The sequence below is a fragment of the Pseudoliparis swirei genome, chromosome 15 (genome assembly GCF_029220125.1).
Source record: "Pseudoliparis swirei isolate HS2019 ecotype Mariana Trench chromosome 15, NWPU_hadal_v1, whole genome shotgun sequence".
In the NCBI taxonomy this organism is placed as follows: Eukaryota; Metazoa; Chordata; class Actinopteri; order Perciformes; family Liparidae; genus Pseudoliparis; species Pseudoliparis swirei.
Genome location: NC_079402.1, coordinates 19,257,855 through 19,282,816, shown reverse-complemented (window position 1 = coordinate 19,282,816; position 24,962 = coordinate 19,257,855). Strand labels below are relative to the sequence as shown.

General features: G+C 42.3%; 1 protein-coding gene across 2 annotated transcripts in view; it reads right to left on the bottom strand.

Annotated features, from left to right (window-relative positions):
- Nucleotides 1-24,314, bottom strand: part of ap3b1a (adaptor related protein complex 3 subunit beta 1a) — a 52,284-nt gene extending 27,970 nt beyond the window's left edge. The window contains exons 1-15 of one of the 2 annotated variants that reach the window (XM_056432498.1): nucleotides 24,050-24,314; nucleotides 17,686-17,761; nucleotides 17,452-17,526; nucleotides 14,033-14,128; nucleotides 13,710-13,870; nucleotides 12,676-12,742; nucleotides 6,602-6,784; nucleotides 5,883-6,038; nucleotides 4,449-4,546; nucleotides 4,098-4,152; nucleotides 3,946-4,017; nucleotides 3,119-3,181; nucleotides 2,874-3,006; nucleotides 2,069-2,178; nucleotides 1,128-1,304 (exon numbers count right to left, since the gene is read on the bottom strand). In XM_056432498.1, coding sequence (XP_056288473.1) covers nucleotides 1,128-1,304; nucleotides 2,069-2,178; nucleotides 2,874-3,006; nucleotides 3,119-3,181; nucleotides 3,946-4,017; nucleotides 4,098-4,152; nucleotides 4,449-4,546; nucleotides 5,883-6,038; nucleotides 6,602-6,784; nucleotides 12,676-12,742; nucleotides 13,710-13,870; nucleotides 14,033-14,128; nucleotides 17,452-17,526; nucleotides 17,686-17,761; nucleotides 24,050-24,168 — 1,641 coding nt within the window. In that variant the 5' untranslated portion in view covers nucleotides 24,169-24,314. Of the gene's footprint in view, nucleotides 1-1,127; nucleotides 1,305-2,068; nucleotides 2,179-2,873; nucleotides 3,007-3,118; nucleotides 3,182-3,945; nucleotides 4,018-4,097; nucleotides 4,153-4,448; nucleotides 4,547-5,882; nucleotides 6,039-6,601; nucleotides 6,785-12,675; nucleotides 12,743-13,709; nucleotides 13,871-14,032; nucleotides 14,129-17,451; nucleotides 17,527-17,685; nucleotides 17,762-18,578; nucleotides 19,303-24,049 lie in introns of those variants that run through there. The other variant, XM_056432497.1, reaches the window with a different exon arrangement.
- Between the last annotated feature and the right edge of the window lie 648 nt (nucleotides 24,315-24,962).

Genomic DNA, 24,962 nt, shown 5'->3' with positions numbered 1-24,962 from the left:
TTGTTTGCTTAAAGTAAAGTGACAAAAGAAAAAAACACACGATATGTTAAGCAATGAATTATGGCTGTTTGAGTGTTTGTGTTATAAGACAGGTATAACGCATAATAAGAAGGATTACAATGCATTCGACATGCAACATGTTCATTGTAAAGCTTTTGAGGCGAGAAAAATGTCTTAGAAAAAAAGAAAAGCAGGTTACCAAAAATGTCAATTAAATTATCTTGTTTATGTCACTGTCTCTTAACTTTTAGTTCTTTTAACTAGTCTTGTTCTGTGTTTTTTTGTTAATAACTATGTGTTTTTTTATGTTGCTGCCTGTCTCGGCCATGGTCTCCCTCGAAAAAAAGAGACTCAACTTTTGAAAGTTTTTTTTTGGTAATACTTTGAATGGAGCCAACCAGTTTCCAGTCTGTATGCTAAGCTAAGATAACTGCCTCCCGTTCTGTACTTAAGGAACATCCATGAGTGGCATCGACCGTCTCATCTAAATATATAATAAATACTCGTCCATTTTCCCAAAAATCCCCAAAAGTGGAATATAGCCATTTACTTTGTGCAAAACCCCGACCCTCATTGGGCCCTTAAACCCCCGGATGACTATCGGATTTCCTCTGGCCCAGAACAGCGAGACATGGAAACAGCAGCGCCACAACCCAGAATCCTGGATTGTCTCGAGTGTCTCCCCCTCTCCTCTCCATCCTCCCCGACACATGACGAGGAGCAGGAGGTGTAATGATGTGCTCGTTTGAGGCGGCGGCGTCTGGGCTCATAAACCCGCCTCGGGGGCCAAACTCACCCCCATCGCACCGAGCGGGCCTGTAAACACGGCGCCGCGCTCCGAGTCGCTCCGTTACGTCGAAGCCGTCTCGTTCACATGCTCTAAATTTTAAAAACGGAGCATTTAAGCTCCGAGGTTGCGGAAGTGTTCAATTTACCGGCGATCCATTGCCGTGACTCGCGAAATAAAAATCAGAACCATATTTAGATAACTGGAATCTGAATCTTTTATTATTATACTACAATCATGCAAATGATCATTTCAGACGTCATTAGAGTTAATCCGGCACCATATTTGCTCAATGATGGGCTTGACGCATTAAATAAATGCCTCCTGCTATTTAACGTACCTGCTTGGAGTTGGTGAGGTAGAGTTTGGCCGCCAGGTTGACCGTCTGCAGCTTGACGATGTCCTCCTCGGCCGTGAACGTCTTCGCCATTTTACGGAGGACGTCAGGTGCAATTTTTGGCACCCGCTCGCAGTATTCTCCCATCAGCCACAGGATGCTGGCTCGGGCCATGGAGACCTGCAGGCGACAAATACAACAGATAGTTACAGAGATATTTAAAATAAAATGTATATACATAATTTGATGTTCGTGCTATTATTCTTTTTTTTCCCTAAGTTATCAGTTCACATTAGCCTTTTATTATTATTTTTACTATGTCTCTTTCTTTTGGTTTTCTTTTTCTGGTTTTGTTGTTGTTGCTTGTACGACATTTTATGTTTTGATCCATATGTGTGTGTACTGTCTGTGTGCCTGTAGTAGTTGGGAGGGGGGGGGGTTAAAGGGTTAGGGGCGGGGCTAAAGGGTTAGGGGAGGGGCCGTCCAACTCCTCATCTCAGAGGAGCCTACAGACCTCGGTCTTTGGACGGTCCTCCATTCATAAATTTTTTCTGTTGTTAATGTCTGTCAGTATGTACACGTTATGTATGTACTTATGGAAAATAAATTACTTACTTACAGTTACATGTATTACTATCTGTAATTTAAAACGGTATCCAAAACTGCACATATTAGCACCTCTCTTGTTCTTGTACATATTACCACCTTCTCTACAGTGTATTCTTTTAGATTTTGTATTTTTTTTCTTTCTTATTATCGTGTTATTTCTAAACTGTTAAACTAGATTTGGGTCCGGACTGCTGGTCTCGGCACGAATGGCAAATACAAAAATTTGACTTGAATCTTGCAGATTTCGGCTTGGTCCAAGTACAAGAGTTGAAGTCTGCAAGCTTAACACACTTGAGCGTTTGCTTCTTCCGGACCAACGCAACGATGGAACGCACCGAGATGTTGTCGAAGATCTTGGCCATGTGTCTGATGATGTCACTGTGCTGGGTGGGCCGAGTCTGGAGCAGCTTCTTGATCACCACCACGCTCTCGGCCACCACCGTCTCTGCGAAGACAAAACAGACGACCGCGGCGGCGTGAAGCCGGAGCTCGGATGTTTTCAGGTACGTACGAGGAGAGGACCGCTCTCTTCAAAGCCGCCGGACTCTCACGAGCGTTGCTGGTGCACCGCTGCCTCCATCGGTTGCTTCATCCGGGATATTGTGAGACTTCAGGGTTTTAAATGGTCTCATGGATTGTGGAGGTCTGGATCTAATTATTCATACATTCTGTCATATTCATCGAATGTGTTTGTGTAACTCTGTAATGCTGTTCATTCTGGTCACATGACATATATTGCTTCTGTCCATCCTGGAGAGAGATCCTCCTCTGTTGCTCTCCTGAAGGTTTCCTGATCCGATGTGAGGTCAAAGGTCAGGGATGTCGTATGTGTAGGGATTGAAAAGCGCTCTGAGGCAAATTTTTTATTTGAGATATTCGGCAATAAAATATAAAATGAATTAAATTGAAAGTTTGAAGTTCAGCAAAGTCCCACAATAACTCTAACTAACTAACCGATCAGCGGTAGAACAGCAACTTGTGTGTTCAGCAAATTTATATGACTGATTTTAAATATAGAGACACAAACTGAGGTGTCTAAACGCGTACATCGCTTAATAAAAGTACCTCATTCAACCCTATCCCTGTAATACACGGTGGACGGTAAACACTCAGGCATCCTTCTCGATGTCGTCTTTTTACCGTCTCGGTTGGAAAGTAGCAGCACCAGACCGCTGAGACACGTGTCCGTCACCTCGGAGATGTCGGTGGCACAGCGGCCGATGGCTTGAATGGTGGCCGCTGCGAACGCCTTGTCCTGGCTCTTCACGTAGGTCTGGAGGGAAAAGACGAGGCGAGCGGCGCGAGGAAGGGAACACCGTGTCAGAGTCACACAGGAAGCGGACGATCACGGTTCTAATGTCACTTCATGGTTAAGAAACACAAACCTGAAACTCCCTCAGGATAGTTGAGATGTTGGCTTCATTGGCGAGGTTGGTCAGGATCTCCAACTACAAGAGAAAAGATTCATCCAGTGGGAAACTGTTGGTCATCCGTCGCTGGACAAAGTTAGAAAGAGAGCCGACATATTGAAATGAAATGAAATAAACAATAAAAAGGTGCAACAACCAAATGTACACATGCTAAAAGTAAAGAGCTGCCGGTGATGATTATGAACATGAACAGGTTGCAAATGCAAACCAGAGCTGTGCATAAGATAATGTACAATGTTACTGGGCAGCCTGGTAAATATATAGGATATGAGGGGAACACCTGAATAAATAGAGTGCAGAGTGTCAGTTATCTCTCTGGGAAAGCATATTGTTGAACGTGATGAGTATAATATTAATTGTTTGAACACAAGAGACGTTGTTTTGAAAGAGATTTTGTTGATGTTTATTTATTGATGTTACTTTACCTGCATGGCTTCCAGAAAGCTTAAATGTCAGCCTCGGTTTTATCGTGAAAAACAGGACCAACATTTGTACATTTCACGTGAATTAAAAAGCGACTTCAGTGTCGCTTTGAATCTGTACTCGCTTCATAACAGCAGTTCTTTGTGTAACTTCACAGTTGATAATAATTCATGCATTTTATTCTCTGTTGTATACAAACCTGGAATTAGCCTGCAGCTTGTTTTCCCCCCCCCGACTGATTTTAAAAAGATAACGCGCAAACACACGGTGTGAAGTTATTTCTAACGCTCGTTTCGCCGGCTCAAAATCCTTTTGACTCTCACTTATCGCGGTACGGTATGCAACAAACTAGTATTCACCTTCAGCGTTTTGATGTGCGTGGCATCTGTAGATCTCACGTAGAAACTCTTCAAGAAGGGCTCGAACATCCCCTGTTGGGAGAGAACGCACGTTATGAGGAGAGCCTGCGTCGGTGCACACGTGTCGCTCTGCTGTCCACGAGCAGACTCACCTTCCTCTGGATGGACATGGTGGCGATGTTCTGAAGCACAATGTACTGCACCTCTCTGCGCACGGGAGAGGGAACACATTCGGATGTCGGAGGAGAAGGCAGCATTTACATATTTACATATATACATACATACATAGACATATATATTTACATATATATATATACATACATATATATATATTTACATATATATATATACATACATATATATATAGATATATATTTACAAATATACATTTACATATATATATCTACATATATATATACACACATATATATATATTTACATATATATATATGTATCTATATATTTACATACATATATATATAATTTATAATGTTTTTAATTACCTGTGGCTTCTCAGCAGTCGAATCAGTGACTTGGTGACGATGTTGACTTCATGCTTAGGAGCCACATGCCAATAGAGCTGAGCGACAGACATCACCACCTGAAACACACCCACACAGTCGGAAATTATTTGAGTCCCTTTAAATATTTTTTAGCTTCCAGGCAGTGGTGGAGAAAGTATTCATATATTCTATATTTACTTCTGTAAATGTACTCATGCTACACTGTATAAACACTCCACTGCCAGTAAAGGTCCTGCACTCACTTCAGTGAAAGTATTTATCAGTAAAATGTGCTTAATGTAAAAAAAGTACTTGTGTCGTAGAATCCTCCCCATCAGTGATTTACTCTTATCTGATGTTTCTGGATTCATATTCCTGCTGCATTAATGTGTGTTTGTATCTTCCAGCTGATCCAAGAGGCTTTTTAAATTGTTAATTTATATAAAGGAGGAGGAGGAGCTTCTCAACACTTCATCCTTCAGTTGATCACAAACATTCAACACCAACAGATTTTATACATACATACATATATATACACATACACACAGGTTTTCACTGGACAGAAAGGAATGAAAAACATCATCTGAGAAGAAACTAAAGCTGTCTGACAAATGTAGTTGATTAAAAAGTACAATATTAATCTCTGAGATGTATAAGTGTAAAGTTTCATAAAATGGAAATACTAAAGTGACTTTTAAATAAATGTGCTTCACCATTCACCACTCCATGTGGGATTTTTTTGGTGCTTTTTACTCAACTTTACATGCTACTTTCCCTTGATTTTATGTTTTTGTACATTCTGAACAGCTCTTTGTAACCTATTATTATATGTTATTATTATTGTATTATTATTATTACACCACCATCGGTACAGAATGTTGCCACCCGTCTATCCAAGCCGAAATAAAATCCCTCCACGTGCATTTCTCTACCACAGCGCCCATGATGTGACTCTACGAAGGTAATCCTTCAGCGGGGCTTTAAATAGCAGGCCGACGTGTGTCCATCGTTGCAGGCAGGATGAAAAGGTTCAGGCGTCGATGAAGATGGACGACGTCATCGGGTTGTCGGGGTGTCACATTTTAATCAACACTTTCATTTGGGAGCATTTTTCCTTCCCGCTGCTACACACCGACAGAGACCTTGAGGCTCCTTGGTGATGGAGATCTGCACTCACTATGTTTGTTACATAGGGGGTGAGAGGGGGGGGAGGGGGCTGAGTTTGAAAGTGTTTATACATCCATACGGGACTAAACTAGTTTTAGTGCAGCTTTTACCTCTGAGACAGTGCTGAGATACGAGCAGAGCCCTTGATCAATGTTTATATCTCTTGACAGCTTAAAAGGCAGCCCACACACACACACACACACACTCCTAATGGCTTGACTACTGTGTGTGTATGTGTGTGTGTGTGTGTGTGTCCAGTGAACTCACAGCCGTGTTCCTGCTCTGCAGTAGCGGTTTGGTGTTCCTGAGCAGCAGTCTGTGATCTGGATCCATGACGTAGGCCGTGGCCTCCGTCTGGTCTTTCTTCTCCTCGGAGTTGGACTCGTAGAACGCCGTCTCGTTGTCCTCGTCGAACATGGCGCCCTGGAGCGAAGAAGAAAGAACAATACGTCACGCCGTGTATTTCGGCGGGTTATTGGGAGCTAAAACTCAAATTGAACACCACCCCCAGGCTCTGGAAAACCAGTTCTGCATTTTGGACACGATAGTCTTCAGCAAATGGGACTCAGACAGGAGGAAAATCAACAAAATTAATAAGCCTGGGACTATTTTCAGCATTGGATGAATACACCTTTGAGAATGTGTCACTGTAGTTTCATCCAACAAACAGGAGGATAGTGCATTTATTGGGCACTATTTTCAGCGGCGAATTAAGTTCCAGTGTGTGTTTGTGTGATTGAGTCAAATCAAACCACAGTGTGTGTGTGTTTGTGTGTGTGTGTGTTTGTTTGTTCATGGTGATGCAAGAACAACTGGGAGGCTGATTGATCGGTTTTGCTTAATTAATAAATCTCAGGAATTGTCCTTTAAGATCTGATGGAGAGATGTTCCTGATTTTGTTTGAATGTATAAGAGGTGAAATATCCATATATTCATGGATCTGTGTTTGTTTTGGTTTTAGTTGCCATGGTGACTGGGGGGCTCACCTCCTTCCAGGGGCTGGTGAACTGCGTCCTGGCGTAGCGCGTCAGCATGGAGATGATGACCACCTGGCCCCACTCCTCCACGTCCACCAGCAGGTTACACAGCTTCCGGTAGTTCTTGTGGATGAGGTCGATGCGATCCGGACACACCTCCTCGAACGCCACCACCACGCTGCCGGCCACCAGCTGCAGAGGAAACGAAGAGGAAGAACAGAGAGTGAGAACCACGCAAGGAAACAACGCCGTTTTGTATTCATTCCTCTGCGGCATTAACGGCGGCGTTAACGGGAGTTGAAAGGACGTGAAGCCGTTTTGTGAGACAAATTGAACAAATGCTTCATCGCTTAAAAAAAAGAAGAGAATCTGTTATATAAAAGACTCCGGGGAAATAAAAAGCTGGTTAACAGATGTAACCATCGGAAAGAAAAACACCATTACTACACTTAAAAAAAAAAACACACAAAAGCAATTTACCACTTTGATTACAATATGCACAGTTCAGCCGCTATGGAGTGAGTTGATCATTAGAAGGAAGCGCTTTACGTTTTAACTCACTTATTTCACACGATGAAAGAAATCCGTCTATGAATGTTTCTCATATTTTTCTTGTAAATTATATAAAAAAAATGTAGGCCACACACACACACAGTGTCTGTGAGTGACATGGCGGCGTATTAATATGCAAACACCATTATCATGGGCAGGCGAGGGTGAAGAAGAAGAGCGAGGGAGCAGAATCTGGTCTTCCCAATTAAAGCCTCCTGGCCCCCAGTGGCCCTGTGGGGACCCAGTGCATTTACCCATCAGCATTGTCATGAGCCTGCATTGATTGTGTGTGTGTGTGTGTGTGTGTGTGTGTGTGTGTGTGTGTGTGCACGGCTGCTGTCTGTAGATTATGAGAAATCTGGATCTCGAAAGCGAGTGGCGCTCACACACCGACACTGGATCGCCGGAGGATCAAACAACTCTATTTGACAGTTTCACTCTGATGTGTGACGTTCATCTCGTGGCCCACGGATAAGTTACATTCAAGCAATGAAACTGTTGGCATCAAGCCACCTTAATACTTAAGAGAGGCGTTGATTTAACGGTTGGATTATGTCGCATTTTAGTGAGGGGTGTTCGTATTAATATGACCAACCCATTTACATCAAAGAGTGCAGGCTAAATAACAGAAGTGCATCTGTGTGTGCTGTGATGTAGTGACTACGTCCTCCTGGTGAATCAACATGTTGAATGAACATTCATGAAGGGGAGATTCGTCGTTGTTTTAGACCGCATTAGTTTTAGCTGGGCGTACCTAATAAACTGAAACCGAGTGCTTATCGACTGACAGCCGAGACATCCCGTCAGCTCCTGAGAATATTAAGAACATCATTATATTTGTGAGTATCACCTGAATGGAGATTTACAATTACGTACATCGGCATGTCTCTGCATACATTAGCAACATTAATGTGAGGACATAGAGTTTGTGTCATGAGTACACACATCACACTATACTAGAGCTGCATCTAATGAGTCTATTTGATCTATTCTATTGGTCTCCAGCGGGTTGAATTATGTTTAAGGGAAATAAACTGTTTAGTTTCCGTAAATACCTGGATTAATCTGAGAGAAACCAAGTTGAGCAAATAAACTGACTTGTGTGATATCACATTGGGTGAGCCATCTGTTTGTCTGTGATCGATTAGCTGAGCAAGTTTACTTCATTTCAGGGAAGAGAAGCTGGACACACTGTTGTGTTCAATTGTTTTGATTAAAATATTACACACACAATTCAACTCTCACCTCAGATATTTTTTACCTAAGGCATCAAGTGTGGCAGTTTTATGATCTTGTGCATACTATATTACTCAAACATCCAACTTCAGCAGAGCTGTTGTTTATTCGACGGCATTTCAAGACGTCCGTCTGAGATTTCTGAAGGGAAACCAGGCGGCAAGCTTTGGTTCTGTCGAGTGACGCCAACGTGAAAGTGTCTTCAACCTGCATTCTCTCTACTGTCCACCAGGGGGAGATTCCTCTGGTTGTATAGAAGTCTATCTAAAATTATTCGACTTCTCTCTTGATTTATTCCCTCAGTAAACATTGTAAACATGAGTTTATGGTTTCAATCTCTAGTTTCAAGTCTTCTTCAACACAGCATGATGTTCATTTAGTCAATGATGATCCATTAAGAGTCAAATAGACCATAAAGCAGGGTCTGCTTTAGGGCGGGACTACCTTGTGATTGACAGGTCTCTCTATTAGAGACATATACGGCATATCTATGTCCCTCCTCTGCATTCCAGATCTGGCCTTTTCTGTTTACTGGTTGCAAAAAGCGAAGATGGCGACGGCCAAAAATGCCGAACTCGAGGCTTCAAAACCTCAGACCACCAACAAAGGAGGTATTAATATTATTTAACTTGGACAATCAAAAAATAAAACGTTTTCATCGGGACCAATAGAAAGTATTTCCAATGAAAAGTGTTCCCAGTATAAACTTAATCATGCCTTCTGCATATCTCTGTTAAAGTAGCTTCAGAGTAGCTTGAAGCACAGCTGGTCTCTTCAGGTTATATCTCAGCAGTCATTTGGAATATACATACTGTATATATTTTCAGCATGTACTGGCGGCGTGTATTCCTACTCTCCCAAGGCCTCTGAGGCCATTACAGGCAGCCCCGTCTCCATGCGGCTCCTGCTGCAAGGCGGCTTTGTGCATTCTCCCACCAGCTTCCCCCATTAGACGCAGCTCCAAGGTAAACTACATGCACCATCAACAAAACTGACACCCCAATCTATGGAGTTCATACGCCGCCTCCCGCTCCCCGACCGTATTATCTACCCTGCGTGACAAGCCGGTAATGGAAAAATCACACTAAGCAAATGGTTCTTCTAATAACAATAAATTTCCTATAAAATTATGAAGGGCCCAAACCGTTTCCTTGCATCTATTTTGCGATGAATTCTAATTAGGGTGCCAGAGAGGCAGAGAGTGCTGGGTCATCACGCCAGAGACAACGTGCGCCTCTTTGATTGATGGCGCGGCGCGGCGTCGGCCGATCCTCCCTTCGCTCCCGCTCTCTTCCGCCTCCCTCCTTTTTCTCTTAAATTAATGGGCATCTCACCTAGTTTCCCTGATCATACTACACCGCCCCCCTCCGCCTCTCCTCTCTGCTCCATTTCAATTTTGCAGAAGGTGCAGGGGGGAGTGGCGGTGGGAGGGATCGATCATTTATCTTGTAATGGCTGGATAATAGATCCATCACGGTAAAACAGCTGCACACACTCCTATGTTGTCTCTGTCATCAGGCCTTCCCATTTTCTCTTTAAACCATGCTGCCTTCTAAGCAGCTCGCCGCGTGTCACAGACATTTAACCCAACAGGCACATCTGTAAAGGTAAATGTCAGGAGGCCCGGCCGGCGACACGGACTGGAACAACAGACAAATGTTTCCTTCTTCCGCGCGCCGACATCAGCTAACGAGCATTTCCCTAAATGAAGTCACTGCTTTGCGCTTCGAATATTCATTAACATGAACACTGTTTTACAAAGCTAAAGATGTCAGGATAGATGGCCGTAAGGTGCATTTTAACGGCATTTATTATTGTCGCAGGACAAGTTCGGGTGTCGTGAATAACGTCGGGACTACGGCTCCGTTTGACATCGCATGTTCAAAAAACATTCATTGCAAGAATGATGCAAAAACGAGTTTGTGGTGCGCTCCAACCGCAAAGCGTGAGGGGATTGTGCCTGCAAGAAATGCCTGGATTAGCGAGGATGAGACATGAGTTTACTGGGAATACCCAGAATGCACTGCGACTCTTCATAGTGTCGCAGACGGCTGGACAAAATGATTAGGAATGATGGCGAGCGACGTTAGGTTCACATGTTTAATGTACTGTAGAAACATATTCAAAACTAAAACGTTTCATAATTTGCAGAATACCAATGATTTATATTTATTTATATTACTCATATTTTCATTCAGCGGAAGCTCGGCAACGTCGTGATCAATACAGTCACGGGATGCAGACTTGTGTCGTTGTTTTTGAGTGTACAAATACTTAAATACGCAAGAGGAAATGGAAATGTCCGTTTGCGTATCCATTGCCTCCACACGGCTCTCAACATGGCCACACACACACACACACACACACACACACACACACACACACACACACACACACACACACACACACACACACACACACACACACACACACACACACACACACACACACACACACACACACACACACACACACACACACACACACACACACACACACACACACACACACACACACACAGGGTGACTTCATTCTATCCTATGGGGGACATCACTCCTCTTTTACTTTTCAAAGTAAATAGTTGTTTGTATATTACTTCTATGAATCCTGTACAGATAGTTTTTTTTAGCTATATTACTTTCACCTTTGCTCTTCTTGCAAAGACGAGTCAAAAAGCTCCCCAGATAAACCTCCACATCTCTAGGTGTGGATGCGAGTGTGAATATCTCTGTATGTGTTAAAGTAATAGATGGCCTCCCGCCCAATGTTGGATCAAGACTGGAACTATTAGTTGACAGAGAAAATAAATAAGGAACAATTTTACTAATTAAATAATTGCACAAAGACAGCAAAAACCTTCGTCACTTTTTTGTCCATTTGCTAATTTTTATTATTTAATCCTTTTCACTTATTTCTATGTGTTTTTGGTTGGATGTGCTACAAAGCTGTGTCGCTATTCTTTGTTTAAACTCGACTCAAAGTTGTTGTTTTTACACTTCAAGTTTGTAGGTATACCCTAATATAAGGAATGTGTGCCTTGGTGTTTTGTTGCATATAAATAAACCTAGTAAGAGAAAATACATAAATATAGAATAGAAAAAAAATCCAATAATGGAAAACAATACTATCTGTATTAAAATGAAGAGAGATCTGCTGTTTTTCGTAGGAATATGCAAAATGTTGACGACGGATTGTGCGAAGGTTCACAGCATGAGGTATAATCCAGCCAATAGTCTTTTCATCTGCTTTCTGTTCAACATTTGCAGTCTGCAGGCCCAAGCTGAGAACAACCCCGTTGACATCATCAGGAGTTATTCTCTCAGACTTGACAAAACCCCTGCAGACCCACAGAAGACATAAATAAAAAATAAAAAAATGCTTCCTGTGCAGACCAGCAGCCTGACCTTTGTTATGTGTGATATCTGAGATGTTCCCCTTTGCGTTGAGCTACATGACGACAGCACTGAAGGAGCACATAGAATAAAACAACAACAACGACCATCTTCTAAATGTTACGAGGCGTCGCCCCGGCATCATCAAAAAAGAAGAAAGAAATCATCGTTTGCCACCATGTTTGGGTTTTTCACCATTCATCACAGACCTCTCTCTCTCCCTCTCCCTCCCTCTCTCCTCTCTCCCTCTCTCCCTCTCTCCCTCTCCTTTCCATCCACAGCCTCACAATGTGAGCTCCAATAGGGGGAGATGTGTCATCTGTCTTCGTTAGCGTCTGGGGCTAAATATGCTATGCATCTGGTACTTGGGTTTCCAACCCCCCCCCCCTCCCCCCCTCTTTGGCCTGAGCCGCTTTGTGTTGTTTGCATAATGACAGATATATACGCTATGAATACGTAATCGTGGCAAACTGTGCGTACAAGCGCGGCGGCGCACTCTGCATTCCCTCGCCAACGTCTACATATTTGAAATTTGGCATTTAAACATCGTCAGTGTTCACTGTGACCTCCTCGACTGAAACGGCCGCCGGCTGACTTCTAATGGGCTGTTTGTGTCCGACTGGGCCTAAACGCAGAATTTGGGAATCAGACTCATTTACGGTGCAGAAAAAAGAAGAAAAAAAAGTTGGCCTTTGAGAAAATTAGGTCGACACCAGCATCAGTGCAAAAAAATCACACCAAATGGACACTTAACAAGGAGCATCTGAAGATGTGTGGGTTTAAGTGGGTGTTAACAAACCATGGCATTGAATGAGCTGTGGGATGGAGCGCCGAGAGGAGAAGCGCTTGACTGCGGCGCCCTCCGGTGGTCGGCCTGTACTTCACAGTTGAACTCTTACTCACGGTGCTTTTGTCTTTCAGGAGTTTCTCGATCACTTCGATCAGCTGCTCTTTCTGGTCTGGATCCAGGCTGAAGACGAGGGAGAGAACGATAAACTGCTGACTGGGGAATGTTAACGACTCACAGAACATGAACACTTGATGGACTCGCAAATTAAATCGCGTCCCCTCTGCTCGCGATGCAGAGGGGACGCGTGTCACGTTGTGTTTTATGTTCTGATCTCGGCTGTTATGTATTTATCGAGGGCAGTGAAAAGAAGTGGTCACTGTGCTGAGATATAGGCAAACTATACATTAAAAAATAATAATAAATTGTCCTGAGAGCTTTGACGATCCCCTTGGACCCCCTGGTTGGGAGCCAGAGGTTTTGGGTTGCACCAATACATTGAGATTTTGGATATGTGGGTCTCATTAACATGTTGCATCATAACTGACAGGTGTAGTGTTGTACGGTTCTATTTCATAGAAAGGCGTGTACATGTCCGGGTTAGACCCGACACGAGTCGATTGATTAAATCGTTTGAATGTTTTCGCAAAATGTCCAAACATTTATTTGTTGCAGTGATTTCTGCTTTTGTTTTATGATATCTGATTGTAAAGTGAAAATTTGGGGATTTTCTTGGACTATTGGTTTACTAAAAAAAACAATTTGCTTTTGATAAATTCATAGTGGTCACCATTCCCCATTTTAATCGTTTGAATCAAGAAAATAATCGGCAGTGTCATGGATAATGACAACAACCATTCTTATAGTGCATCCCACTAAAACAAGATGCTGCACGATTTAGTAAAAAAAGGTGAGATTATGGACACGGCTCTGTAAATATGTCAATATGTAACCAAGCCAGTCAAGTTCAGGTTTACTACTTTGCTCATATTCTTTTGATCCACTCGGCCGATGAGAGCGAGATAACTGCAGGGCGAAACCCATTGTGTCAACATGAGCCGACGCTTACTGGTCTAACTCAGGAATGAGTGGGTGAAGCGTTGCGGCCTCAAAAACCCAGAACGCCGTGTGTGTCAGACCCGCGTGTTACCTGTAGAGCTTCTGGATGGCGTGGGCCGCCGTCTTCCTCACATACGGGGACATGTCGGCCGCCGCCTCCTTGATGGCCAGCATCATGACGGGGACGATGATGGAGACCCGGATACTGGACAGAACCCTCAGTGCGCTGGCCCGGATGAACTGGTTTGGCTCCTGCCGTGGAAATACAGGAGAAAATAAAACACACACACACACAGAGACACAGTAGTGTCAGTGTTTCTACTCATAACGATTCCTGTATCCAAAGCATTTAACACAAAATGTGTAGATGAGAAGAAAAGACCATGTTGGGTGTAATGAAGAGAGATGGGTCACCTTGAGGGCCCGCTGGAAGGTGCTGATGGACAGCAACGCCAGGTCCTGCTGCTCTTCTGCGTACCTCACCAGGTACACATACACCAGCTTCTTGAGCTGAGGAGGACAATCGCATCAAAACAGCAATCAATTGAAGCAGCTGTAAGGGGAAGTAAAGCAACACTGGGGGGGGGGGGACCAGCTGTGTTCTAAAAGTTCAGCAGGTTTATGATTACATAACATCACATGTCATTTAGCTGACGCTTACCATAAGTGCCTCAACCACGAGGACAAACTCAGAACAACAAGAAAGTAACATTTCTTCAAGAAAGCAAAACTAGAAAAATACAATAAGTAATACAATAAGTAATACAATAAGTAATACCATCAGTAATATCATCAGTAATACCATAACTAAGTGCTATTCAGGTGCCACTGAAGTGCTAATCTGTTTTTATTTACGGGATAGTCGGAAAAGATCTGTTTATGTTCAAGGTCTTTTTTTACATCAAAGCCTGCAGCTATAAAGAGGACTGAAATGAACAATACGGAATGAAACGACAGGAAGAGTCTTCTCTTAGTTCAGTTCTTCTGCGGGGAAATTAGAGTTTATTATTTCAATAGAGTAGAAAGAAAGTCTGGGCGTCCCGAGCTGCAGAGCCGACCCGGTGTTGTTTCAGGCGCAGAGCGAGGCGATGCTGCTTTCTGCCATGGCGGTTTTTTTGCCTCGCCGTCCTGCGTTTTTTAGCTTCGCGCTCTGTATTTTTTCCTCGCAGGAAAGCCCGAGATAATATTCGTTTGACACGGCGACAACTGGAGACCGGATATTTGCCCATCTGCCGATTCACATCGGCAATTAACGGGGGAAAAGAAACAAAAAAAGGCAGAACTAACGGAGCGAAATTGAGCCTCTGGGACCGCGGCCTCATCAATAGTGGAACTGTAATAAAAACGTGGTCGTTAGGAACGATGATTTACGTCAAGAACTATTTCTAAGTTCATTGTGGAGCGGATTTAAGGTGGAGGTCAGGGTTAAGGTCACATCTCAGGTGCAATCACCAAGAGTTTAGTTGGTAATCAGCGCCATGCTTTCTAATGCAGCGAGTATTGACCTGCAGCAGCGCACCAACGTTCTCCATCATCGTTCTGCTCATTACCGCTGGAATTAACGGCATTACTCACGATAAAAAAAGGGAGGCACCTCCAGGATCTGGTTTATTTGACCACAAAGCACCCCCGACTGATTTCAGTTTGAAGCAGGCGATTAAGGGCCCTGCAACTTTGCCCGGCAGCAAAAGAGACGTTATCTATTGCATATTTCTCTCTTCTTGTCACTTTCAGATGCATTCAACACGCATCATATCGTGTACCGTGTGTGTTGTTAAAATGACGCGCAGCCGTGATTAAAGAAAATAAAGCGCGGCGGCATTAAATCACGCTTTATTCTGTCAATAACCCGCATGCCTCTTGTGCCGTTTGCTAATGAGCGGGGGGTCGATGGCTGCTCGCGGCGACAGTGAGAGACGAGAACAAGGTGGGAACGAGGGGAGAGGCCATCTTTTAGAGGGACGTACTAAAAAAGGTGAGTAAAGTGTAGAAGGAGCAGAGAGAGAGATTGAGATATAGAGAGAGAGACAGATAGAGAGACAGAGAGACAGATAGAGAGACAAAGAGAGAGACAGAGAGACACAGAGAGACAGATAGAGAGAGAGACAGATAGAGAGAGAGAGACAGACAGATAGAGAGACAGATAGAGACAGATAGAGAGAGAGAGACAGAGAGACACAGAGAGAGATAGACAGAGAGAGAGAGAGAGAGACAGATAGAAAGAGAGACAGAGAGAGAGAGAGAGAGAGAGAGAGACAGAGAGAGACAGATAGAGAGAGACAGAGAGACAGAGAGACAGAGAGACACATAGATAGAGAGAGAGACAGAGAGACAGATAGACAGAGACAGATAGAGAGACAGATAGAGAGAGACAGAGAGAGAGACAGAGAGAGAGAGAGAGACAGAGAGACAGAGAGACAGATAGAGAGAGAGAGAGAGAGAGAAAACTGGCACTACCTCAGCAGCTGGTGTATACGAGGTGGGAGAGAGGAGACGTGACTGTGGGCTCACTGCTGCCAATTACATCCACCCACCTGCTTCACCCCCCCCCACCAGACCCGCCCGCCATGGGTTGCTTGGGCTGCATGCCTTGCACACCAGCGCCGGGTTCCAGGCCCCCCCCACGCCACCTGATTATTCTGCCGCTGCTAATCAATATCCACCGGCTCTGGGCATGGGAACCCCTCTTGAGCGGCTGCTTAGTGCTTTGGTCATTCGCTGGAGCACAAAGTCTGGCCATGATTCAGTGGCGTGTTTTACATAGAGACAGTTTTCTTTACAGTAGCGTTGTGCTGCTGCTGGAGATACGTGTGATTTGTAATACGACTAGTTGTGCTCCTGTTGACTGGAAAGACCATGTACTTTTGTTTTTATGTTAAACAAATAAGTCAAACCTAAAGAAAAAGTTACCCGGTCCCAGCCGGGTAGATCTGTGGAGCCGATATGATCGCAACAAGAGTCACTGTTACTGTCATTGTTATGTTACTTGTGTCATCACTAGTTTCCAATATTACCTCGTGAGACACATTTTAACTGATATTTTGACACAAAGCCTTTTACGTTGACCCAAGTAACATACTTGGTACTCAAAGATGTGTGGGGAAATAGTGGGAGACTATAAAAAAAGACATTGCTTGTCTCTAGAGTCTAGACTAATACAGAAAAAAATATAATTTTTTCTGTATGTAGTCTTGTCATTATTGTGATTTTTCTGCCAGCAACAAAAAAAGAGAAATTTCTATCACAATTTATTCTTATTTCCTTTTACCTGAAAAGGGGACACAGGTAGTTGTTGCTTTATTAGCCTAACCTAATTTGTGACTTTAAACTGATGATATTTAAGTTTTTAGTCCACCTTGCTCCTTTTTAATTCAAAAATGGTCATATGACGGAAAAAAAAAAATCAGTTTAAAGTTGCCCCCCCCCCTCTAATTTTTTTCTATTTTGGATATAAATATGTAGAAAATATATTATTCAACAACAGGGGGGAAAAGGTTTTAGGTTTGAGCTCTTATTGGGCAGCTCTTGGGTTTTAGGTTTTAGGTTTGAGCTCTTATTGGGCAGCTCTTGTGTTTATTTGAAGAAACCAAAAATATATATATTATGTTATGTTTGTCTGTTTAACTTTGTACAAAAAGGAAAATAAGCACAATCTAAATCAAGATCAAGCTTTTGAAGTTACTATTGCTCTGGAAGAGGAAGTGCCCTTTGTAATGTCAGGACACGCGCGCTGCGTCCCACGAGCATTGAATGAATCAAAACAACCAGCTGGGCTGAAGATGACAACATTAATGACGGTTTTTTCTGCGATACATTTCTTGATGTTGTCATACCTCGATGTTTTTACTGGCCACGTTCTTCACAACAGCGGGAAACAGCTCGGATGCATTTTTCCCTTTGGCAATCAGCTGAAAACAAATCGAACGACAAAACAATTTCATCCAGCCGTCTTTGTCACTGTTTCCAAACTAAACAGCTGAGAGACACACACAAACACACTCCCACACACAAACTGGTACAATGATGCGTTTAATAAGAATGTGTGTGATTTCCCACGATGCACTCACCCCAACCACCCGCTTCATGGCCTCCAGTTTGAGCGACTCCTTGTTGCTCTCCAACATCTCTTTAAGGTCTTCATTCCTGAGGACAGAAAACGGTGTAACTTACAACGTGAGCGGACACACAGAGCACAGGCGGACCCCACTAATCAGACCGAAGGCGGTGTGAACGCTCCGTGTACACAACATCTGCGTCAGCTCCCCAGATTACAGGGTCACGTACGCTGCTGGAGACCAAACACTGACAATGCACCCAATCGAAGAGCGGCGACGTCGTCCCTCACAAGAGGCCGAAGAGAAAGTGTGACGGCTGCACACACGTTCTGGAAATTAAATGTTTTGGAAACGGATTTTAGCCACTTGGCTCCAGAGTGAAAAATCTCAGCAACGGTTGAATTGATTGGCGGGTAACTTTGTAGAGACGTGTAGTTTTCAGAGGATGCATCCCGATAACGTTGGGCCTTTTTGGTGCCACAATCCGGTGAACACACTTTGGTTGATGACCAGGTAGCTGCAAAACTAATGACATCCCAATCAGCGTCAGCTGTACTTATTTTTGTTGTTGTTGTGCTAATTAGCAAACGGTTAACAAATGTCAGCATGCTTCCGTTAGCATTTTGCTCAAAACAAAAAGCTGCGTTTCATGTCGTGATGTTTATACAAAATATCATCAAAGAAAACAAATACAATGAATTTCCCAACATTGTGATGAACAACAATTGAAATCCTTCTGAAACATGATTTTGATATCTCTATATGTAAAGTACTAAAGAGACTTTTATTAAGGTTTTCTTTTTAAAAGACAGGCTGAGCGACATAATGAAACAACCCGAACTATGAGGTCAAAGGGGTGAAAACAAAAGACCCATCAGAGTGCTGCGGGTGATTCACAACAGTACCCGGCTTTGTGCGTCTCCGTGGGGCTCCTGCCGGTGTGTGTGAGGGCCTGCTCCTCCTGACTGAGGCCGGTCTTCAGAGTGAGCTGTAAGTTCTCGGCGGAGATCAGCGCCGTCCTCATGGCTCCCGCTGCCTCCGAGCGCATCGAGAAACCAACATCCATACCGGCTTTCCTCCAGCGCAGTCGTAAAAAAATAAATAAAATTGTTCTGTGTGTGTGTGTGTCATCCGTCTCAAGAATAGAGTCCACAAACCCCACTCGCTGCGTTTCAAGACACTCAAGAGTGAAACCGATAATTCCTTCCCTCCAGGCTGTGTGCCTCGTTCTCTTGGCTTTTATTTACAGTCGTCTTCTCGACTCGTTCGAAAAGCCGTCGACGCTGGAGGGAGACGTGGAAGAAAAGAAAAAAAACACACCGGCTCCACTGGCTCTGTGACGACTCTCTTCCTCTTCTCTTGGGCGGAAGAAAAAATAAAGAATAAGTCACAAGATGCCCCGCCGGCTCCGCTCATGGGTCTTCTGAAACTACCTGCCGGTCAGATGCGGTCGCCTCTCGCTGAGTCGCTGCTTTATTCTTCCCGTACGTGTCGATTTTTCCTCCGGAAAGGCGGATATCTCACCTGCCTCCCGGCTGTGATTGTGACTGTGTGTGTGTGACTGTGGTCACTTCCCTCGAGGGGGAAAAGGAGGGCCTTATCTACACTGCTGGGTAAACACAGAGCAACTTCTCATCACCTCCACAACAATCCACGGCGGCTCGACGTGCAGCGCCGTGCCGACCGGACGGGCCGACGGCGGCGATAACGGCGCCCGACTGAATGTCAGGAAATGCCCGTTGAGATGCGACTGGTGCAGAACTTTCTTCCTCGCCTTTCTTTGGGAGACTCCGGTCCCCTTTCACAAGCCACTAGAGATATCACGCAATCAATATCTCGGTGCAAAGTTTACATCTGCGGAAAAAATGTTTGGTTCTTGAATAACAACTGAACAAAAACGACGACCTGCGGCTCGACTCAAACCTTGAATTGTAAAATTGTATTTAAAAATGCAATAAACCATGTATGACATGTATGTAGCTTGATGAAAGAGCTACTACTATAATAGTATTGTTAAACTAGAACGGGCACTCGGTAGAGCGCATACCTTCGCATATCACAAGATTGGGTATTGAATTATGAACATGTTGGCATTAGTTGCATGCCAATTGGATAAAAATTGACAGCGCTATGGTAAAAATAAGATTTTGACCTTTTCATGAATTTGACGTTGACCTTTGACCCGATCGCTCCCAAAATCTAATCAAATGGTCCCCGGATAATAACCAATCATCCAACCAAATGTCATGCGATTCGGTTTAATACTTTTTGAGTTATGCGAATAACACGCACGCACGCATACAAATACACGGCGATCAAAACATAACCTTCCGCATTTTCAATGCGAAGGTAAAAACTAAAATGTTGGTAAACTTGGAGACTGCAAGAACTAACTAAACACATCAGTGACATATTAGCGTGACGTTGATATGGCATACTTGTTAGCGAACAGTTGCCGTACACATCCAGTCGACATTAAGCAGCATCATCATGTATCCGACTTCTCTTAACCCTCCTGGTACCTTTAGGGTCAATTTGACCCCATTCGATGTTTAACGTCGGTGTTCTTTCGGGTCAATTTGACCCCAGGCTGTTTTTCACTGTCAAACATATAAGAAATATCAACTTTTTTATATATTTAAAGGGCTATTTAGGTAGTCAACAAACAAACATAAAGTACCTCACACTTAAACTTGGGAAACAATATTAACTCTAATAATTTTCTGGAGGTTTTAATTGCTGGGGTCAAATTGACCCCGAGGGTTAAATATGTTAGTAAATGTGAAGTAACAGGAGGGTTAAGCTGTTAAATATGTCCTCTATATATGTGAAGTGTTTTTTGTTGGTGGAAAACAATGTAAGCGTGGCGAGTGAGAACTAAAACAGTGAAGTTTAGCGCAGGAAAAACATCTAAAATAATGTTTTTTTTAAATTTGTTGTTATGGTATTCAGATGTTTCCATGTCATTAAAACACCACGCTGCGTCACTCTCAATCTCCACGCACCAAAAAGCCAAATGCCTGCATCCCCAGGGTGATGAGGATGATGATGGCTTTTTCTGTCACTGCTGAGATTTATTATAAAACCATTTACACATGGCAGGTTCCTAATGAATATTCATCACACATGTGCCACATGTGTATCCATCTCATTTAATGCCATGATGTTATTTGTGTGAAGACAACAAGAACATTGGATTTGATCTCTTGTATTTCAATGCACATGTTAGGTTTTGAGGATTCTTTATAAGAACTATATTTTGCTTGTGCAAAAAAATGTCCATTAAAAACCTCAGTGAAATATTTCTTAAATTCTCAGTTAATAATTCAGTCACATGCTTGTGGCATAGAGCATTAAGTCAGTAAGGAGATGCCTTTAAGACAACTAAAGCGCAGGAATGTTGCCTTCACACAAGACGAACACACGGGAGTTTTAAACAACAGAAGCTTGATATAACTAATGCACAACGAGCGCTGATCCTAAAAAAAGCTAACTTTAATTAACAAATATGCAACAGACAATAATTCTGAAGAGGACTAAGCTAGTCTGAGATGCAGATTATTTAAAACCAGGCTCAGTTTACAGGCTTGGGCTTTGTGAACTGTGACAGACAGACAGACAGGGTTCTTACACATGTTGACTGATGGATTTCCAGGACTTTCCAGGACTTCAAACCAAATTTCCACGACCAAACTGAAATCTCGGTATAAACATGAACAATTTAGAGAATTTTGTATTCAAAAAATGAGAATTCCAAAGCATACAGTTTACCTTAAATGAAACAACTGAATGAGACAATAGTTTGATTAAAAGAATAAACATTTATATTCATGTTTATTCCTTTAAACACTTATAGAAATGTTTTTTCTTTATGTGCAAATCCATCTGTTTATATTAATTATTTCAAACTCGGCGTAAATGAACATGTGAATATACCAACATTTCCATGACTTTTCCAAAACTTATGATTTTAGTTTTTTTCCATGACTTTTCCAAAACTTTTATGATTTCAGTTTTTTCCCATGACTTTTCCAGGTCTGGAAATGACCATTTTAAAATTCCATGACTTTTCCAGGTTTTCCATGACCGTACAAACCCTGTAAACTGCATAAAAACACAGATTTTTACAAGAAATTACAAAAGGCAGAGGGCGGCTGCACTGATGATTGGCTGCCCTCCAGTGGCAGGTTTCTGAGATGAAAATCAAAAACATGCTGATGATCCAGTTTCAGTTTTTACACATGTGAAAAATTAACTAAACATGGTTCCGACGAGTCATGACGTGAAGTTAATATAAAAACTCAGAAACCTCTTCCCCTCAAGTAGCTTATTAGTATATCTAAAAATGTAATATGTAAATTAAAATACAGATTAGTCCCCTCCTGAACTTATCACTAACGGTGCAAGATGACACAGTCACTTGGTACAATATGGAAACGATGGTACCTATAAACTACGCGGTTTGCAGACAAATTCAAACAAGCCACACTCTTCCAGTTCATATGAATTCAATTTCTCTTCTGCATCAAGCTTATTAACATAAAAGTATTAGCATGTAACCTCAAATTGTGTTAAATACACATCATAATCACGAGTGAAACAAAGTGAAGAATAGTCTTAATTTCATGTTGTTTTTCAATATTTAGGGGTAAACATTTGATTTGATTGTTAATATGTGGATTGACAGAAATGAAAACATGTGAGAAATAAACAAAAAAAGGGATGCGTGCTACGACTTCTTCAATAAAGTAAGAAGCTCACTCATTCATAAAAGCTCATTTTCAGCGTTAGCCTGCTCAACAATTTTATATATAAATACGGACACTTCTTCTCTGCTTAATAAAACTGAGAAATCACTAGTTTAGACATTTTAAAAACTGATTTAGAGAACTGGTCATTTGTTGTTGTTGTTCTTTAGATTAAGTTTGACCTTTCTCACACTTATTTGTTATGAGTCTACTCATCGCTGCAAAGTGTAGGTATGTTTGCACGATGGTTTTATTATCGTGTCAAGCATACAAGGTCTCGTACAGCATCATAAATATATACAAGCCAGAGCAAAAGTGCTGCACACACCAAATCACACACACACATCTGTTTACCTGGGGAACCAACATGAATGGAGGAAGAAAAACAGTTATCAAGATAAAGACTCCGTCAGATACAATAAGTCCATATGTTCAAGAAGGAAACTGTTCTGAAGAGGTGCAGATTAATCATCGCTCTTTGTGGTGCTGCTGAAATGTATTGCTTTATACTTAGGAGGTGTTTCTACAATTTAGTTGATCCTCATTTGTATGCACTATTTTGACTGGGCAAAATATTAGAAACCCCTTTCAATATAAAGTAAAACATTGTTCGAAATGATCAGTTATATTAACCTTTTTCTCCAACAAAAAAGGACTATTATAACCTTCATACGAGTGTGATTTATTGCAAAAATGCTGTACTGGACTAAGTTTTGGATAGTTTTAATAAATAAACTGGCAATATAACATAATTACCTTCGCATTGAAAATGCGGAAGGTTATGTTTTGATCGCCTTATTTATTTATTTATTTGTATGCGTGTTATTCGCAGAACTCAAAAAGTATTGAACCGAATCGCATGGAATTGGGTGGGATGATTGGTTATTATCCGGGGACCATTTGATTAGATTTTGGGATCAATCGGGTCAAAGGTCAAGGTCATGGAAAGGTCAACATCTTTTTTTTACCATAGCACGATACATTTGTGTCCAATTGGCATGCAACTAATGCCAAAATGTTCATAATTCAATGCCCAATCTTGTGATATGCGAAGGTATGCGCTCTACCGAGTGCCCATTCTAGTTTATTTATTTGTATGCGTGTTACTCGCATAACTCAAAAAGTATTAAACCGAATCGCATGAAATTTGGTGGGATTATTGGTTATTATCCGGGGACCATTTGATTCGATTTTGGGATCAATTGGATCAAAGTCATGAAAAGGTCAAAATCTTCTTTTTACCATAGCACGGTCAATTTGTATCCAATTGGCATGCAACTAATGCCAAAATGTTCATAATTCAATGCCCAATCTTGTGATATGCGAAGGTATGCGCTCAACCGAGTGCCCATTCTAGTTCTTAGTGCAGCTGTATGCTGAACTTGTCTCGTGAATTGCAAACTCACAGGAGTAAAATAAAACAAAACATGTCAAAGAAACCTTTAAAATAGGGATAAGCTAACGTTAACGGCCAGTCGCCATCACCTCCTAGCTTGATGATGATGATGATGCTGGCTTCTCCACAAAGTCAGCTAACGTCGCACTGGAAGTTAGCCGAGCAGAAGGACCCCGGCACCGTCTAACTCCACCCCAAACGGACAGACGGAACCGATACGAAGCCAGCTTACTTTTTAAAATCGGCGCTGAAGAGTCCAAAGGTGCTGGAGGAGTTCGGGGTGCTATCCAGACCCGCTTCCAGGGCAGCCTCCGCTCCTCCTTGGTCGTTGTACAAGGCAACCGTCGACATGTCGGCGTTCAAACTAAAGTGTCCCTGGTATGTTGACGCTGTCTTCGGCTTTTTCAAATCTGCTCATAAACGTTAGGCGTATACAATTACCGCAAAGCCAAAACTTCTCCGAGATTTCGACCAACTTTCTTTTCTTTCTTTTTTTTTGTTGCACACACAGCACCGGAAGTGTGAGCTGGACAAGTTGGTGTCACATGATAGGACGGAGCATAGAACTAGATCAACTAGAAGACAACGGCTTCGCTGATCCCCACAGCGCCTGTAACGGACGTCGCTTTTAGAAGGTCTATCTCTATGCTGGAAACGCCCCAGAGCCGTTGTGTTGCCTGGGCAACAACGTTTCTTACCAGAAAAGACAGAAAGAGCCAACTTTGCGTACTCGTCTTACGTTGTTTACGTAAAACAACCAAAAACGCTAGTTTTGCCTGTTCAAGTAGTAAGTAAGAAATAAGTCAAAATACATAAGTATTTGCATCAAAACATACTTAGAGTGACAAAAAGTCAGAATGCTGAATGGCATTTGCAACAAATATTAATCTAAAAAAATCATTATTAATCCAAAATACTATTATATATGGGATTATAAATCGTCTCTCCACAAAGTAATTAAAGTTATAGCACTAATGGAGTGGAGTTTCTTTTACTTTGGTAAATATCTGAGTATTTATTTCACCGCTGGTGGTTCTAGGACGTGACGTTTTATACAAATCAAGAAATACCTTACATTACATACATTTACATTAATAAATACATTAATAAAAAAATAATAAATCGTAATGGAAAAATATTTCTCT